General features: G+C 41.0%; 1 protein-coding gene across 1 annotated transcript in view; it reads right to left on the bottom strand.

Moving 5' to 3' along the window:
• The window catches only part of LOC102447394 (sodium-dependent neutral amino acid transporter B(0)AT3), a 36,211-nt gene extending 18,527 nt beyond the window's left edge, over window positions 1-17,684 (bottom strand). Inside the window, exons 1-3 of the mRNA XM_006137062.4 lie at window positions 17,285-17,684; window positions 5,143-5,283; window positions 1,563-1,700 (exon numbers count right to left, since the gene is read on the bottom strand). Coding sequence (XP_006137124.3) covers window positions 1,563-1,700; window positions 5,143-5,283; window positions 17,285-17,444 — 439 coding nt within the window. The 5' untranslated portion in view covers window positions 17,445-17,684. The remainder of the gene's footprint in view (window positions 1-1,562; window positions 1,701-5,142; window positions 5,284-17,284) is intronic.
• Window positions 17,685-18,176: the final 492 nt, after the last annotated feature.

Here is an 18,176-nt window from a genome sequence, read left to right as displayed (position 1 = left end):
TGTTAGCCAGTGTGATGAGAGAGAATTAGGGGTCACAATAGAAAAGCCCTCAATCAGTATTCCCTCTCAGCTGCCCACAGCACAGCTTCACAAGTGATTAATCAGCTCCACCCAGTCAGAAACTCAGGACTCCTTACGTGGAGCTGACTGACTGGGGGAGGCTGACCAGTCCCTGTGAAACTGTGCTGCCCCATAGCTGAGAGGGAACACTGCCTTCAACATGAGATTTTAGGGTGTTGCTATGCCAAAATGGGTATCTTGGATGTGAGCCTTGGATATATAAGCAGGTAAGTAGTGAATAGCAATAGGAAGGTGGTTTTTCACCTCCTTATACAATATTGAGGAGATGGATACTGAAATATTGTGTTAACATTTTAGTTTTAACTCTTTAAGAAGGATGTTGAAAAACTGAAGAGAGTGCAGGCAAGACTCATGAGTTATTGGAGGACTGGATAAAATGCGTTACAGTGAGACTTCAACTAAATAGCTTGAGTTCTTTATTAAGAGATGAGTTAGTGCACAAGTACCTTCAGGGAAAGCAAATAGGGTGCTAAATGGCTCTCTAATATAGATTCAGAGGTCCTATGCACGTAAGACACTACAGTGATAATCCGCTCATTTGACCCATATAACACAGGCCCTAGAACTTCTTCAGAACAATCCTTGCTTGAATAAGAACACATCTTTTAGGCGGGAAAACCCAACTTTGGGAAATTCCAGCTCAGGTTACGAAGGTCGGTGTATGGCCTCTCTACATTGAGGGAAGGGTAGATTGGGTGATAAATTAACACTGGTCAAGCTTCTGATGAGGGAAAGAAAGATGGAATAGTCTGGGAATGCATGCTTGGGGACTTGGGAGGTTTATGGGAGTCTTTCTCTATGTGATTTGTGAGAGGCTCTGGGAGTTTTCATCCAGTATAGCTGGTTGTGGGGCTCCACATGTTGTGCCAAATGATAACAGCACCTGGAGGGATCTGCTGCTTGTTGCTAATGAAAAAACAGCCCAGTCTGGAGAGCTAAGGGGGCACAGTGGTAATCCAGTTCCGTGTTGTATCCTGATTTGGGGGATTTGTTTAGGATTTCAGTCCTGTGAAAGAGGAAGTGTGTAATTGTACTCACCAGGAAGGAATTTGGTCTCAGATACCAATTCCTTCTCTACTTCCCCCTTAACCTTGAGGGAAAGTAACTCATAACAGAATCTTACATGGGATAGCTGTAAGATCCCCTGTCAATGCTGGGCACTGCATGGCTCTCCTGTCCATTTGCTCAATAGGAAGCAGAAATAGCCAATGCACAGACTTACTTTTCATCCCTTGCCTTAGCTGTCATGTGGGGGAATGTTATTTGTCTGCAAAGAGATAATGGGAGCAAAGTCGCCATCATTGTGGGACCATATAGGGCTGAGTCACCGTCTCTCAACAAGTAGATTTTAAAATGAGCTATTTTTAAAAAATCGGTACACTCTAAGACTTAATGTCATTTTATAGGAATAAAAAAAGAGATTGTAACATTTATAATCCCCTTAACACCAATAATGACAAAAGACTTGCAATATGAATTACCTGTTCTGTTCCCATTTAATGGGCAAATGCTCCAAGGAAGGGGCTCTTGGAAGGAGTTAACGAAATACCACATCACCCACGCTAAAATGGTGTTATAATACAAGCTCACCAGGAATGACACCATCAATGAACCAATACCTATTGAATAATCAAAAGCTCAGTTTAAACATATTATTTAAATAAGCTGTTACAACACTCAGTTCCCTTACCCAATAACCTATGCCGCTTCTGCCATCATCTCTTATTTGCGTTCGTGTACATATTTTTGTCTTTTTTCCCCCTTTTGATGGTTTTGAAAAAGAACCTAGGTAGGCTGTGCTGGTGGTCTCCCCTGTATATAATCAAAATTATGATTACTCAACAACCCAGACAGGAAACCTCCCCCAAGGGTGAATATATTAGAATCACGTTTCAAATTCTGGGTGCTATTCTGTAGTAGTGAAGGAAAGAAAGGATCGTGTGAGGAGATGGATTATAACAAATATCTTTAAAAATAAAAAATGAAGAGGTTGGAGGAGAAAAGGGATGGTGTGGAATAAATTAAGGGTCTGGAAAAAATGCAGATGACCAGAAGCAGCCATTCAGAAGCAGGAGCAAGGTGAAAGTCAGAACACAGCTTTTGTGCATGACAGCATTTCACATTAGTAGCAGAGAAACCAGGTATGGTTTGCTGCTGCCTCTGTGCAGAGGACTGTGAAGTGTTTATGTAGGAGTGGGTGGAAGTGACAGCATAGCAATTCTATTGGTATCACATTAAGTATCCTTCATTCAACTGATACAGAAACTGATTTAAATGAAAAGTTAGATACCACAATGAGTAGTTCTACAATTTCACAATGGAGTTTCTCCAGAATTCTTGGGTGAATGCCATTTGGTTCTGATGAGGTTTTAGAATAAAAGTCCTCTGACATCAAGTCTGGGACAGTTCCTCATATTTGTCACTTAAGAATGGCTGAGGTTGGGGAAATCTCCCTCACATCCTCATCCATGAAAACTGATTCAAATAATTCATTTAGTTTCTCTGCAATGGCCTTATCCCCCTTGAGTGCTCTCCGAAGGCTGGGGAAATATGAGAGCATCTCCTTGGGAAGACCATACAGACTTCTTTCTAAATGGGCCCCAAAACAGTCATCTTCAGAGTTATGTTCTTGCCTGGGCAACTCAGTTGCTCCATCACTTCATACGCTATGGCCTGAAGGGAATACAAGTACCACCATCCCCAATGAGAACCTTTGTCAAATTCTCCACTTTCCCTGGGAAAAGGAGAAAGACAAACAGACTAAGTGGAAATAAGTACAACTTCTTTCCTGCCAGCTGCGTAGGCACTCCCTGCTTCTCCAGAGTCCTCTGCCCTGTGCCTGTACCACTTGCCACCACCTGGTGAGTGGGGGCTGGGCGCAGACCATGGGGGTATGGTGGCCAGGGGATAAGGCTACCAGAGCTGGCGCTGGCATACGCAACACTGGGCACCACCACACTGGTGCCCCAAATTTAGTGGTGCCCTACACAGCTGCATATGCCTAAGGCTTGCTCTGTGGGTGACAAGAAATGTATGCCTAAAGAGTGCGTGTTTAGTGCTGCAGGCAGAGAGGAATCCCTCTGGACCATCCTGCTGCTGTCTGCACATTACAGGTAGTAGCTTAATATGCTCCCATCTGTCATTGTGTGTGGGTGACAGAATAGACTCCTGTGTTCACACTCTCCACATTACTGTACCAATTCTGTACAAGGCATGTCTTGTGAGGTGCCATTTAAAAGTTCATAATTTGCTAGTCAACATAATCCTTGTAAAATGTTTGCGGCAACGTTGTATGTGACGTTAAGATTCCTTTCTATGGTGGTGCTAATATGTGTTCCAAACCCCATAGCCTTGCCTACACGGAAGTTGCCAACAGGTTTGTCCTCAACAAAGGAATGTGTGCTTGCTTAAATGCAAATTAAAGCAGCAAACAGAGTCATCAAGCTGGATGGGAAAACAAAGTTCAAACAGGTGAAAAAAACAGTAGGGAATATCCTTCCTCATTGACTCTTTGCCACAGTACCGGCCTGTTCGCAACTGATGTTTAAAGTTGCAACTGGGCCCTAGGGCAGCCACCCATTTGCTTCCCTCTGACAGGTGGGGAGAGAGAGTAAAAGGAGCAGCTGCCCTGGCTCTGAATGATTTTTAAAAAGGCCTGGGGCTCCAGGCCAGCACAGCCACAGTATTAGAGGCCATGAAAGGCTGTCTGTAGGAGTTGGGTCCCAGTCCCTTCAGCTCAAGGCCCCGCCCCTTCCAGAGCTGCCTTCCACCAAGGACTCTCTTTGTAATTAGTAAAGTTGTTTTACTGTTTTATCTAATCCAGGTGTTCAAGTTGAAGCACTTGGGTAACTCCACTTAGAGTAACAAATGTTATGCATATTATTTGTACTGTCCAGGAGACAGCTGTGCCATTCAAGGGCTACATTTCAAGGGAAGATTCTGGGCATCAGGGGTATATTGAGGTCCCCCAGCAGCATAACCAAGGCTAGTGAGAGCCATGGTGTGGTTGGCTGGCTGCAGTACACACAGTCATAGCTGGGTGTGACTTACATGTTAGAGGCTCTTTGTGAACAGTCCAGGCTGAAGGCTGTAGCTGCAAGGCATTGTAAAGGGCACTCCAGGTTACAGGGCAGCAGGGGCATAGCTATTAATTACTCTGGCTTGTACCCTGGCATGTTGCAGAGTACAGTTCAGCCTACATAAAGTGGAGGTTTATGTTTTCAGCTAGTAAATCCAGCTGGAGATGGCCTAAATGCAGTCTGAGCAACACAAGGTTAGGAGATCAGCTCAGGGGCCTGGTCACAGCCAGTTTGAAGGAAGAGCCTAGTATGGGTCCAGACCAGCATGGAGATGACCATGATGGATGCCACAGGTGATGCTGCAGTGACCCAAGTTAGTTTGCACCACACCCAAATGCCAGTGGCCTGCAGAAGGTACCCAGTTTGGAGCTAGGCAGTTCAGACTCATAATTGTGTTAGAAATAATTCCTCTATATGCTTAAATGCTGGGGATTTGTACATAGTCCTCTTTTTCTGTTTTTGTGGAGGGATGGAAGAGGTTTGTGTGACTCCTTAAAGGGTCCCCTGTTTTTAATTAAGGGTTTGTCTCTGCATTGATAAAGGGGTGATATTTCTGTGGTTAATTCCTGATTCATTATTTTTTCCCCAGAGTGAAAGGGAACCAAAGTGGAGTTGAGCCCCATGGGAGTCAAGCAGGGTTTTCTTGGGCACATCGGCCTTGAAATATTTTAACACATATTTAAAATATTTACTTTATCCCCACTAGGCTGATTTTATTTTATGTAACTTTGTCCTTTGCGGTTTTGAGGTTCATGTTGGAGAGAAGTCCTGTGTGCTTGTGAATGGGTAAGATGAAGAATGTGATCTAGGAAGATCAAACTTTAGTTTCCTTGACCCAGTATTGTTCTGGGTTGGAGTTTGAAGCAGTTGTTTCAGTTATTTAATCAGTCCCCTAGACAATATTGATTCTGGTTCTTGTTACCTCATTGTAATCACTTGTTGTTATCAACAACTAGTTTTCAAAGAACATGGAGAAACATACCAACTCCTCCAAGATAAGGCGAGATGTTATTCCAGACACCAATGCTGCCTTTTCTCATGCTCTGTCCAATGGCTAGTTCCAGATGAAACAATGGGATTCCTTCAAAGACAAGTGCTATGAAGTATGGGATCAAGAATGCCCCTAGGAACATAAACATAGTTAAGTCATGGAATCTCTATCTCACAAACATTATTCTTGGTTGCTGCCTGTTATATTTTATTACAGTAATATTCAAGGCCAAAATCAGATAGTGGCCCAACTGCTATACCCCTTGTACAAGCAGAGGGTCAGATTATTTAGTCAGCAATTTAGTTAAGAGGAAGGACCAAGATTTTTAGTGCCACGCCGCCCCCCCATACACCTATTAGCAACAGAGATTGTTTTTGCTTATCATAAGGCTCTAAATATCCTCAATTGTTCCCTCCATTTCTCCTTTCAACTTTCAATCTCCCTTTCCAGCAAACACTGCTTATTCTTCTTTTCCTCCCTCCCCAGCAAAAACCCTCATCTCACCTCCTAGCCAGTGCCTTTTCTCCCCATGCTCCAATTTCCCTCACATCAAGCCTGACCCTTGTTCAGTTCTTTACCCCACCTGAGTCGCTCCCTCCAGATCACCTTGCATCCCACGTACTTAGATCTTTTTCATAGTAAGGGAAAGAAAGTAAAAGATAAAGGGACATAGGTACCTAAGTCTAGCATTTACATGTCCTTCATATTCACAATACCCTATTCAGCTGCTGCTGAATCCTGTAGGTACCTGAACTTACCTTGTGCCTAAATTTCTGCTAGTAAAGAACCCTGCATGCCTACATTTTTGCTGCTGGCCACATACATTGGTGTCTCTCTCTAGGCACCTGGATATGTAAACCTCAAAGTGGTGTATCTCACCTGCAGGGCCTGAACAAGCATGCATGCTCAGAGCATACCTGCCTGAATCAGATCCATTTAAAATCTATCGGGAAGAAGAGCAGTAACACTGCATCAGGGAGAAAGAAGAAATTGTTGCACTGGAAAACAGGATCAGATTTGGACTCAGTCATTCTCCTTCCTCCCCATCCTTCACTATCTAAGATGTGAAACATGCTTGGCCCTCTGCACTAGTACTACTATGTTGTGAAGCTGGAAACAGTGAGGGGTGAGGAAATGCTGTATGACATTAAAGGCAGGGAGAACAATTTTATAATTCTGCCAACTTCAACCACTTGGTTGGACATTTTCCATGCCGGAAGCCTGCCTCAGAGGCTTTGGAAAGTTTAGAGACAAGCTGTCAGAATGATTAAAAGGTTAGAAAACCTTACAGCAATAGATTTAGTGAGCTTAATCTATTTATTTAGCTTCACAAAGAGAAGGCTAAGGGGTAACTTGAGCACAATCTAAAAATGCCTACACAAGGAACAAATATTTGCTAATGGGCACTTCAATCTAGCAAAGGCATGCCAAAATCCAATGGTTGGAAGTTGAAATTAGATACATTCAGCCTGGAATTTAGGTGCGAGGGAAAATTTATCCAGGATTGTGGTGAATTCTTCATTACTGGTAACTCTGGCATCAAGAGTAGTTTTTTTTTTAGAAATGCTCTGGCTCAAACAGGAATTAGTTCAGGGACACTTGCTGGTCTATGTTCTACAGCAGCCCACACTACAGGACCACAGTGTTCCTATCTAGGCTTGGAATCTATGAATATTTGTGGAAAGCTTCAGCAAAAATGCCTCCCCTGCTTTGGGGAGAAATGTGTCTTGCCGGCATGCTTTGAGGGAGGCTAGCCTGAGCTCTGGCCTTTTGGCCTTAGGCCCTGCCCTTTCTTAGGGTGTGGAGCTGGTTCCCCCCTCCCTCCTTGCTCAAGGGCCCAGAGAGACTGAAGGCTCCCCCTGACTGGGACTTACTACTAGGTGCGGGAACAAGGACTGGTATGAGGATGCCGGGAGGAAGCTGGGGAGCCTCAGATGTGATCTAGGATGGGGTTTGTGTAAAAAAATGGAAGAGCATCAGAGAGAAAAGTGGCAGTGTCCATTCAAATATGCACCTCTCCAGATACTGGAATGGAAACCAAGTCTCAATTCCCTTGCTACCAGCAAACATCTGAGAAGCCCCGCTAGCAGTCGTAGGTTGCTATTTGAACCAATGGAATAATTTGAACATGACACATGTCTGGGCAGTAGATCTAGAAGGTCCAGTCCTACTAGTGACCAAGATTGGTATCAGTGTAAGTCCACATAATAGATATTTCTTTTTTAAAAAAACTGATATATTACAAAAAACTTGCAAAGATGTAAACCAGTGGTCTGAATGAGCACTCCCCTGTGATCTGCTGGTGAGCTGAGGGGAAAACCCTTGGAAGCAGACTCCATTCGCCAAGACACTCATGCACCTCCAAACCAGGCAAAAGACGACACCTGCATGAGCTTGTGTTTCACACCATCCGCTTTCTCACTCGTATCCCTTGAAGTGGAAGTACCTGTCACCACCTAAGGAGGCTGAGCAGCCCCACTGGGCCAGACTGTGCTCCATTCTGGTCTTATGGCCTGCCTGAGTTATTAGTTGGTGGCTCCTCTATGAACTATGAGCACGAAGTTTGTGTGGTTCACAACAGTCCCAAAATGGGGTCCCCTGGGGCACACCTATGCAGAGTATATCATATTGCAGTCCCTTTCCCAGCTTTCCCAGAACCATTTACTGAGGTTCTGACTGGAATTCTTCCTGCATCTCCTGATCCTGGCACACCCCATCCATGGCCCCACAAAGTGACAGGACCTGTGTCAACCTTTTCCCGGCACTGGCCAAGACAACTATCCATCACACCAGGAGGAGGATGCTGGATGGGGGGTGCTTTGTGATTTTACAGTCTATTTCTGGTACTTTATCCAATTATGTATCTGGGCAGAATTCTTCTGAGTGCTGTTTGCTCCCTCCCAAGCACCTTTGCAGAGCAGTGGGTGCTGTGAAGGAAAGATGTCCTATCTGCTAGGTGCCCTTCTGTATATCTGGTTTTTTTTCACTGTTTATCTCACTCCCATTCTTATTTCATTTTCCCTCAGTATTCAGTGGGGGCTATGTCTAATGTCTCCTGCCCTGTGGTAGAGGGCTTTGAGCCAGCTTAAACCTGCACATTGCAGTACCTGCAAATAGTATTCCCCTGCTAGCTTCTGTAACAAATAAAACAGGGGTCCTGCACACAACACTCTCCTCTACACAAACCTGACTGATCCTGCAAGCAGGTTTATCACAGGTGCTGGCTATGTTTTTGCCCATGGATTGCTCTGGTACGAAGGATAAAGGAGTTTGAGATGTCAGTCATGTTTTCGTCCATCTTCCCTGTTTCAAGAAAAAAGACCAGGTAGGGACTACTTAATTGTAGAGAAAAATGTTTGATATGCAGGTGCTGTGGGACAGAGGGCTTTGGATTCTTTGACCACAGAATGTTGTTCTAGGAAGAGATGGAATCCACCTAACAAAGAGGTGGAAGAGCACCTTTGCAGGCAGGCTTGGTGAGCAAGTAAGGAGAGTTTTGATGGTGAGCTAAACCCTGAAGTAAATGCAGAAGTGGGATATCAGTAGGAAGCCCAAGGAGAAGGGTGCAACAAGGAAGGCCTCCTGATTCAGGCTGAGAAACCTGATTGCCCTCTATGATAATTGGCTCTATGGTTATATGGAAAGCAGTGGCTGTGAGAAACCTTGACTTCAGCAAAGCTTTTGATATGGTCTCTCACAATATTCTTGGCAGTAATTTAAAGGAGTGTGGCTTTGACGAATGGACTGTAAGGTGGATAGAAAGCTGGTGAGGTCATCTGGCTCAACAGACACTGATTAATGACTCGATAGCTAGTTAGTAGCTGGCATCAAGCAGAGTGCAGGGTCAGCCCTGTGGTGTGTTTTTTTTTCAACATCTTCATTAATGATCTGGATGATGGGCTGGTTTGCACTTTCAAGAAGTTAGAGATGATACTAAGCAGAATTAAACTTTCTCTTTACAAGAAAGGCAGCCTGTTTTGTTTCTTATCCATCCAGTAAGGTCAAATGCCTGGGCTTAGGTGCAATAGTAATAGTTAATATGACCTGTAAAATCTCTTATGGAGGATCTTTGCTTGAGGCAAGAATACTCATAGTAGTCCATAATCAGGAATAAAACACTGCACTAAGTTGCTATTCAATGGGCTACTTCTTTTTAAGTCCTATATATTTTCCAAATCACTATATGTATTTGTTGTTTAAAAAAACCTTTTTTGAATGTCAGTTGTAAATGCCAAGTACATAATAGGCTCTTTAAAAATCATTTATTTACAATCCCAGTTGCCTAGGATCCTGTCTTTTCACCTCCTATTAACTCTGGCAAACACCATCCATTTCCATTCCTCCTAGAGAGGTAAATAACTTACTTAACACAGGCAATAAACCCAAATAATCAGTAACGACAGAGGGTGATAAAAGTTTCAGTGCAGATATTATGGTTTTCACTGTGATTGCAAATGTATTAAGCTTGAACGTGTTAAACCCAAGTTACTTAGTAACACAAATTGCCATGAATAAGGTTCAGAGGTCTGATGGGAAGCAATTGACATTAATCGAAAATACATTCTTGCTTTTTATCTCTTGTTTTGTAGCGTGCTTAGAGATAAGGGAAAATATAGCCTCTGATTTCCAAACCTGAAATGATAGTGGGATTGTAGTTTATGCCTTGCAGAGAATTGTATCTTAGGGCCTCTCTATACCAGTTTCAAATTAGAGTATACTGCACAGGTACATTGCAGTTACAATGGGGGCTTGCAGGGGTTAACCTAGATTGACACAGATATCCCCAGTATAGACTGGCTCTAAGGCACAATGCTTTGGAGTGCTTATCATGGCCTGGTGCATCCTTTGCTCAGGTCTGTATCTGAAGGATGAGATTTTTCCAAAAGTACCTAAGTGGAATTTGTGCTCCTACATCATTGCAAGTCAACAGGACTTGTTTACTAAGTTGTCTGAGTGCTTTGGAAAATCCCACACAAAGTCACTATCTAGCCTGAAATTAACAAGACTTAAATCAATCAAGCCATAGTCTTTATTTGTCTTGATTAACCTTATTGCCATCTTTTTTTCCCACTATGCTCTTCAAAATTTACTCATTTTTTTTTAATTTCTAGAATAAAGCATTTTGGGAGTTTCTGAAGTCACAAGAAATTCATAGTTTGTGTAATCCCTTATCGGGGGTATGAAGGGTTCATAATCTAAAGGGGACGAAGGTCATGGAGAACAGGAAGGAGACACTCACGAGCCACAGTGCCTGTAAAGTCCCCAGATACACCTCAGAAGGAGCAGCAAGGCAAGTCCAGGTGCTGCACAAGGCCACACCATGTCACCTGGTCTCATGACTTTCTCTCTCTTAAGGTAACCAAACTGGGGCTTCACATACAGAGTGCTGATTACTGCTCAGTAAGGTTTAGCTTTTTCACTGCTGCAACTTTGTGTATAACAGTGCAAAGTGGATGTAAATTGCTGTATCATGATATCATTTTATTCCAGCTTTGCACTGGTGTAACTTTGTAAGCACGGAGCAATGCAAGACCTATCATTTCCTTCATAGCATCTCAGTCTTTCTAGATTGCTTTTTAAAATATCATTCTCACTCTACCTCTTTATTCTAACTGCTGCTATGTGCAGGGTGGACATAAGCACTTGAGAATTGTCAGTCTTGATCAGACCAATGTTCCATCCAGTTCAATATCTTGCCTCCAACAGTGACCAATCAATACCAAATGCTTCATAGGAAAGTGCTAAAAATCCCACCGTAGGCAGATGTCGGATAATTGCACTCCCAAAGTTTCAGAGGGGTAGCCGAGTTAGTCTGTAACTGGAAAAACTTAAACAACAACAAATAGTCCGGTAGCACCTTAAAGACTAACAAAATATGCACGCCCAAATAAAGTTTAATTGCAATCCCTAATAGTTAGAGATTGATAAACCCTGAAAAATAGGATTTTATAACCCTTTCAAAATTTTGTTAGCATTAACTATTAACTCAGGATATTCTTGTTAACCATATAAAATTTCTAATTCCTTTCTGAATCTTATTAAGTTCTTGCCCTTAATCATACGTGGCAATCAGTCTACTTGCACTTGATATGAAAAAGTAATTCCTTTTGTCATCTTTGGATTTGTCGCCACTTAATTTCATTCATTGTCTGTTCTTGTGTTATTGGACAGCAAACAAATCTTCTGTGCCGTTCACTATTGTATATACTTGTTATGCCCCTTATCCACTCTTTTTCAATCACTCTTTATATGAAAGTTTGTCCACGACCCTAATAATTTTTCTCAACCTTTTCTGATCCCTCTCCAGTTCAACAGGTTTTTTTTTGCAAAGAGTTCTGTAAATAGTATTCAAGATGAGTTTGTACCACTGATTTATGTAATGGCATTATAATATTTTCCATACTGCTCTCCATGCTTATGAACCTTGATATCGTATTTCTTTTTTTGATACAACTGCACATTAAACTGTCTACAATGGTGCCCTGCTCCCTTTCCAGAGTTGGTACTGTTAATTTTAGAATCTTCTAAGGGGTATATTTTTTTCCTTTCAATGTGCATTATTGTGCATTTTTCACCATTGAATTAATATAGAACAGTTTCAGTGTTAATGAGAGTGAGCATCAGGTGGTTCTACATGGGTCAATTAATGTGCAACACATTGGTGGGCTTTAGAATTCATATACCTCTAGTACATGTTGTCACAGTGTGCAAACAAGCCCTTTGTTTCCTCTCTTAGCCGTATATGTGCACTTCTTTATCATTTATTTCATGATTATTTAATTTATTTGATAGCCTATTTTGAGGGACCTTTGTCAAGTACATTTTAAAGGGTAAATTATTATGTTCACTGATTCGTCTTTATCTACTACTAAATTGATATATTCAGAGAATTTTAACAGTAGTTAAATTCAATGTCTCTTTGCAGAAACATTATATCAATATCATAATCTCTCATTTGTTTTCTATTTTTAAATTTTTGAATCAATTTACCAGATACACCCATAAGGTTTACTGGCCTCTAATCCCCAGATCACTCAAAGGCCTTGAGAAAAAAGCTGAGGTATCTATCTTAATGTGTTTTCCTGAGAAGATCCCATAAGTTTAGGGCCTTTTGTCTTATGACAATTATTTTTGTCAATATGCCTTGTCTGATATTTGTTCAAGTTTATAATTCTTTTGCTAGGGTGCGTCTACACAGCAGAGCTTAACTCAAAATAAGATACAAATATAGCTGCATCAATTGTGTAGCTTATTTTGAAATTGAAATTGGGAGCGTTTACACAGCACTTATTTCAAAATAGAATACTCTTCCTCGGCTTCCCTTACTCCTTGTACAATGAGGATTACAGGAGTCGGAGTAAGAAGTCCTCCACCTTGACAGTATTTCGATATTATTTCAAAATAACTGTCTGCTGTGTGGACTAAGTTATTTCAAAATCACGCTAGTGATTTTGAAATAATGTTGCTATGTAGACGTACCCCTATTATTCATGGCTGTCCTAATTACGTTTAAATTAGTGAGGAACAAAATACACAAGGCTTGTGTCGAGGGGTGCTGCCCCTTGCTCGGGACCTCCCTCATCATGGCCTAGTCTTTGAAAGTCCCATTCTCCCTCTTGGGGTAAATACGGCCTTCCAGCACAGTCTTTGAAAGTTCCCCCTCTTGGGGTAAATAGGGCCTCCTGGCTCAGTCTTTGAAAGTCCCCCCTTGTGGGATAAATATGGCCTTCTGGCCTAGTCCTCAGGTCTGCAGGACCTTCTGGCCTCCGGGGCGCAGCAGCGGGGGAGGATGGGGGATCTGGGCTCTCCCACTCCACTGGGTCCCAGCCCAGGGCCCTATTGGCAATGACTTGGTCCACTGCCTGCTCAGCGAGAGGTTCCTCCCCTCAACCTGCTGAGCACTCGGGGCTGTAATACTCTCTGCCCTGTCTGCTTCCTACATCCCCACGCGTGTAGACGCGGTAGTCTGATTTAAAGCCCTTCCCTCGAATTAACTGTTACTCCTCATTGTATGAGGAGTAACAGTTAATTCGAGGGAAGGGTTTCCAATTGAACTACCGTGTCTACACGCAGCAAGTTAAATCGGCGACCGGCATTTTAAAATGGCGACCGGCCACGAATATGCTAATCAAGCATGGGATATTTAAATCCCGCGCTTGATTTGCAACTTCGGTATGCTTCATTTGCCTCCCTAGTTCGCAGTGGGGGCAAGTGTAGACATACCCTAACAGATTTATTGGAGCTTAAGCTTTTGTGGGCAAAGACCTACTTTGTTCCATGAAAGCTTATGCTCCAATAAATCTGTTAGTCTATAAGGTGCCACAGGACTCCTCATCACTTTTGCAGAGCCAGACTAACATGGCTACCCCTCTGATACATGTCAGGAGATGCTTTATTGGAGAAAAAATACTCGATCACTGCCACACTAGTGATTTTTAAATGTTATTGCTAAGTGCTGCTATTGCACATTTGAAAAATAATATTCTGGTTCATTTTTAAATAATAAAATAACCAAGTTCATAAGGCCTTAAGGATGGCTACAATGTATCAAACCAATGGTCCATCTAGCCAGTATCCTGTCTTCCAGCAGTGGGACTTGCCAGATGCATCAGAGGAAATGAACAAGGCAGGGCAGTTATTGAATGGATCCATCCCTTGTTGTCCACCCCCAGCTGCTGGCAATCAGAGGCCAGGGATACCCAGATCGTGGGACTGTGTCCTTGACCATCTTGGCTAATAGCTATTAATGGACCTATTCTGCATCAACTTATCTAATTCTTTTTTGAATCCACTTATACTTTTGACCTTCATAGCAACGCCTGGCAATAAGTTCCACAGATTGACTGTGTGTTGTGTGAAGAAATACTTCCTTATGATAGTTTAAAGTCTACTGCCTGTTAATTTCATTCGAGGTCCTCTGGTTCTTGTGTTTTGTGCAGGGCAAAATAACATTTTTCTATTCACTTTCTTCTCAGAATTAATAATTTTACAGATGTCTGTCATATCCCGCCTTAGTTATCTTTTTTACTAAGACGAACAGTCACACTCATTTAAATCTCTCCTTTCATGTAAGCTGTTATCCCTAATCACTATGGTTGCCCTTCTCTGTACCTTCTCCTGTTCTAAAATAACTTTTTTTATGGCACGACCAGAACTGCACACAGTATTCAGGGTGTAGGCTTACTATGTATTTCTATAGTGGCATTATGGTATTTATCTATTTTATCCCTTTCCTAATGTTTCGAAACATTCTCTTTCCTTTTTTTGACAGCTGCTGTACATGGAGTTGATATTTTCAGAGAACTGTCCACAATGACCCGAAGGGTGCTTCTACACAGCAGCGTTATTTTAAAATAATGGCCATTGTTCTGAAGTAACAATGTGAGCATCTACACGGCAATTCTATGATTTTGAAATAAATTCGAAATAATGGAGAGCTTATTCCAACTTCTGTAAACCTCATTCCATAAAGAATAACGCCTATTCTGAAATAACTATTTTGGAAGTGCTGTAGTGTGGCCACTCCACTGCTGCTATTTTGAAATAGCTCCTCCCCAGGCCATTCAATGTAATTACTCCCCAGTGCCTCTTGGGACTCTAAATCGAGATAGCACATACACATTAGGGGAGCCTGCCTCAGACTAATTTTGAGGCTTCTCTGTAGTATAGATGTGCTATTTCAAAATAAGCCGTTTTGGAATATTTTTTTCTGGAATAGCCTATTTTGAAATAAGTGTGCAGTGTAGATGTACCCTAAGAGTTCTTCCTTGAGTGATAACAGTTCATTTAGTCCAATACTTTGTATGTATGGTTTGGTTATGTTTTCCAATGTGCTTTACTTTGCACTAATCAATATTGAATTTAATTTGTCATTTTGATGCTCAGCAACCTATTTTTTGTGAGATCCCTTTGTAACTCTTCACAGTCTGCTGTGGACTTAATCATCTTAAGTAATTTTTGCATTGCTAGGCAAATTTTTTGCCACCTCACTGCCAATCCTTTTTTCTGTTCATTTATTATGTTAAACAGCACTGGTTTCAGGACAGATCCTTGGGGGATCCCACTAGTTACCTCTCTTTATTGTGAAAACTGACCATTTATTCCTACCCTTTGTTTTCTACCTGTTAAGCAGTTATTGATCCAGGAGAGGACCTTCCTTCTTTTCCCATGACAGATTACTTTGCCTACAAGCAAAGACTTTCTGAAAGTCCAAGTACAATAGATCCACTGGATCACCCTTGTGCACATGCTTACTAATGCCCTCTAAGTATTCTAATAGATTGATGAGGCAAAATTCCCCTTACAAAACCCGTATTGACTTTTCCCCAATGTATTGTGTTCATCAACTTTTCTGATATCTCTGTTCTTTACCATGGTTTCAACTCCTTTCCCTGGTACTAAACTTAGGCTTATGAGTCTGTAATTGCTGAGATGCCTCTAGGATACATAGTTTGACCTCCTGCATGACACAGGCTGAGGTCAAAGTCCATAACTTTTGGTTGAGCCAGAGCATGTCTTTTTTAGAAAGATATCTGGACTTGATTTACAAATTTAAAATCACAGAGGATCCTCTATGTCCCTGAGGTGTTATTCTAATGGCTAACTATCCTCATTTTTTAAAAAAAATCTAAATTTGTTTAGTTTCAGCTGCTAGCCAATGCAACTAGCATTTCCTTAGAAATCAATGTCACCTCTTAACTTTCTCTTTGAGCTAACTTTAGCTTTTTAAGCCTCTCATTGTAAGATAGGTTAGGTTTCCAGTCTGTGAAACAGTTTTTGTAGCTCATTTTTGAATTTCAAATTTTTCAGCTTACTTCTAAGAAGTTGTCAAAAATGGTCTCACTAGTGCTCAATTTACTTATATTAACACCTCCCTACATCGACTTGATAGTTCTCTGCTTATACTTTCAAGTGTTTATACTTTTAAACACTACTTTGCACTGGGAGCTTGTGTTCACTTGGTTATCCACCATGCCAAGTCACTTGTTTCCAAAATACTCCTATTCTATAAGTGTGACCTACGTTCTTGGTTCTCAGATGTCCGATCTTTTATTTAGCTCTATGAAAAAAGCAGATTATTCATCTAAACTTAGTTACAAAACAATCCTGATTACTCATTTAACACCGTGTTTTGTGTCCTCTGCAAACTGTATTGGCATAGATTTTATACATTTACCAACTGTAAATGATGCCTCTTCACTGTAGCACAGTATTCCCTTCTGGTGGGGCTAAATCACAGGCTTAGCATAGGATAGTTGAGTCTTTTAGCTCAGGCCATAGGGACTCATGTACTAAGTCCCAGGTTTAATTCACGGATGATGATGATGACCAACCCAAAGGAACCAATATTACATAGATTATTGAGAGAGATTCTGAATAACATTGGGCCAAAACTAAATCCCTGTGTGACCCCCACTAAAAAGCACCTCATTTTATGATGATTATGCACATATACTAATTTGTTTTAGATATAACAGGTGTTAATATATTTAATATGGGCTACACTGATGTTTTTGTATAGTGTTAATTGTGCAATACTAAAGTCAAATGCCTCACGGAAAAGTATGTGTATATTATATCAGTACAGTTACCCATGTCAGCTTATATTCAGACATTTGATATCCCATAGTGAACAAACATTTCTTAAAATAATTGCATTTTAAATATAGATCTTAACATTTACTTTTACTTATAATTTAGAATTTTAATTGAGTTGGCTTTTGATGACCTATGCCATAACAGAAAGAGAAAGCAATTGGTTTCATTTTCATTGAGAAAGAAAGATTTCAAAAGTTTCAGAAACTGGCTTATATCAAGGCTTTCCAGACATTTTTCCAAAATGTCATCTTTTAATTCAGGTCAGCTCATATAATCAAGTTTAAATCTGCTGTTCTGACACCATTCTAATAATGCGAAATTGTTTGCAAGAAGTTTTAACTCTAATTTTTCCTAATTCATGATTACTGTAAAGCATTCCCAGTTTGTGGATAGCCTAAATCAATGTATCTTTTTAAAATATTACTTTCACATACTGAGAATGCTATTCTACTTTTATGGAAAAGGTTAAGGCTATATAAAGGTAAATTAGTATTGTATGTTTCATTTCATGACAAAAATCCCAACTTGCTCTTACCTCCTCCATATATTTGACACAAGTATGGAAATCTCCACACATTTCCCAGACCTACTGCAAATCCAATGCAGCTTAAAATATACTGGAATTTATTGTCCCACTTCGGTCTGTCATCTTCTTGAAGATCTTCAGGAATATCCAATGACTGAGCATTTGACATCTTAACAAAGGGTGGTATTCTTGACACTTTTACCCTGCTGTTGAACAAATAGTGGTGGTGGCGGGAAGAAGTATTATATCATTCAGATCCTGCCTCCTATCAGTTTTATACAAGGAAAGTCTGAAGATATTTGGAAAAGAGGTGGAGCTTTCAATACTTTACATCACACAATTTGTGAGTATAAGGATTTGCAATTTAAAACCAAACCTGGGGATGATGAATATATAGGTGGCACAACTTTCCTGGCCCGTTCTTTGTAGAACACAGAGAGATACTGTTAATTGGTAACTCAGGGTTAAATCATTTGTTTTGTATGTAGAGTCCTATTAAAAGTCTGGGTTCTCAGATACTTCACAAAAGTTTTGTCATCTAAAAACCAAAAGTATCTTGCTACATTTAGATCACATTAAAATGTTTTAAAAAGGGTTTTCTAAACCACTATAATCAGAAACTCCTTCCCTCCCCCCCCCCCCCAGCCTCAGTAGGAGGCTTACTTTGTTTCCATCACTCAAAGGGGTTGACTGATGACATTTTTTGGAAGAAAATGAAAATGTAAAATACATTTAAGGAAAAATGAAATTCAGTACTTTTGTCAGTTACTTTTGAAATGTTCGGTGGCTATTTTGTTTTTCTCCCTCTGTACACTATTTGTGAAGATGAATAATAAACATGAGTAACATTACCAAATTGTGCCTCTCCAAAAATTAATGAGGGCATAGCTGTCCCCTTGAG

This window comes from Pelodiscus sinensis, chromosome 2 (genome assembly GCF_049634645.1).
Source record: "Pelodiscus sinensis isolate JC-2024 chromosome 2, ASM4963464v1, whole genome shotgun sequence".
In the NCBI taxonomy this organism is placed as follows: Eukaryota; Metazoa; Chordata; order Testudines; family Trionychidae; genus Pelodiscus; species Pelodiscus sinensis.
Note: the sequence above shows the minus strand (reverse complement) of the source record. Positions and strands in the feature narration are given on the sequence as shown.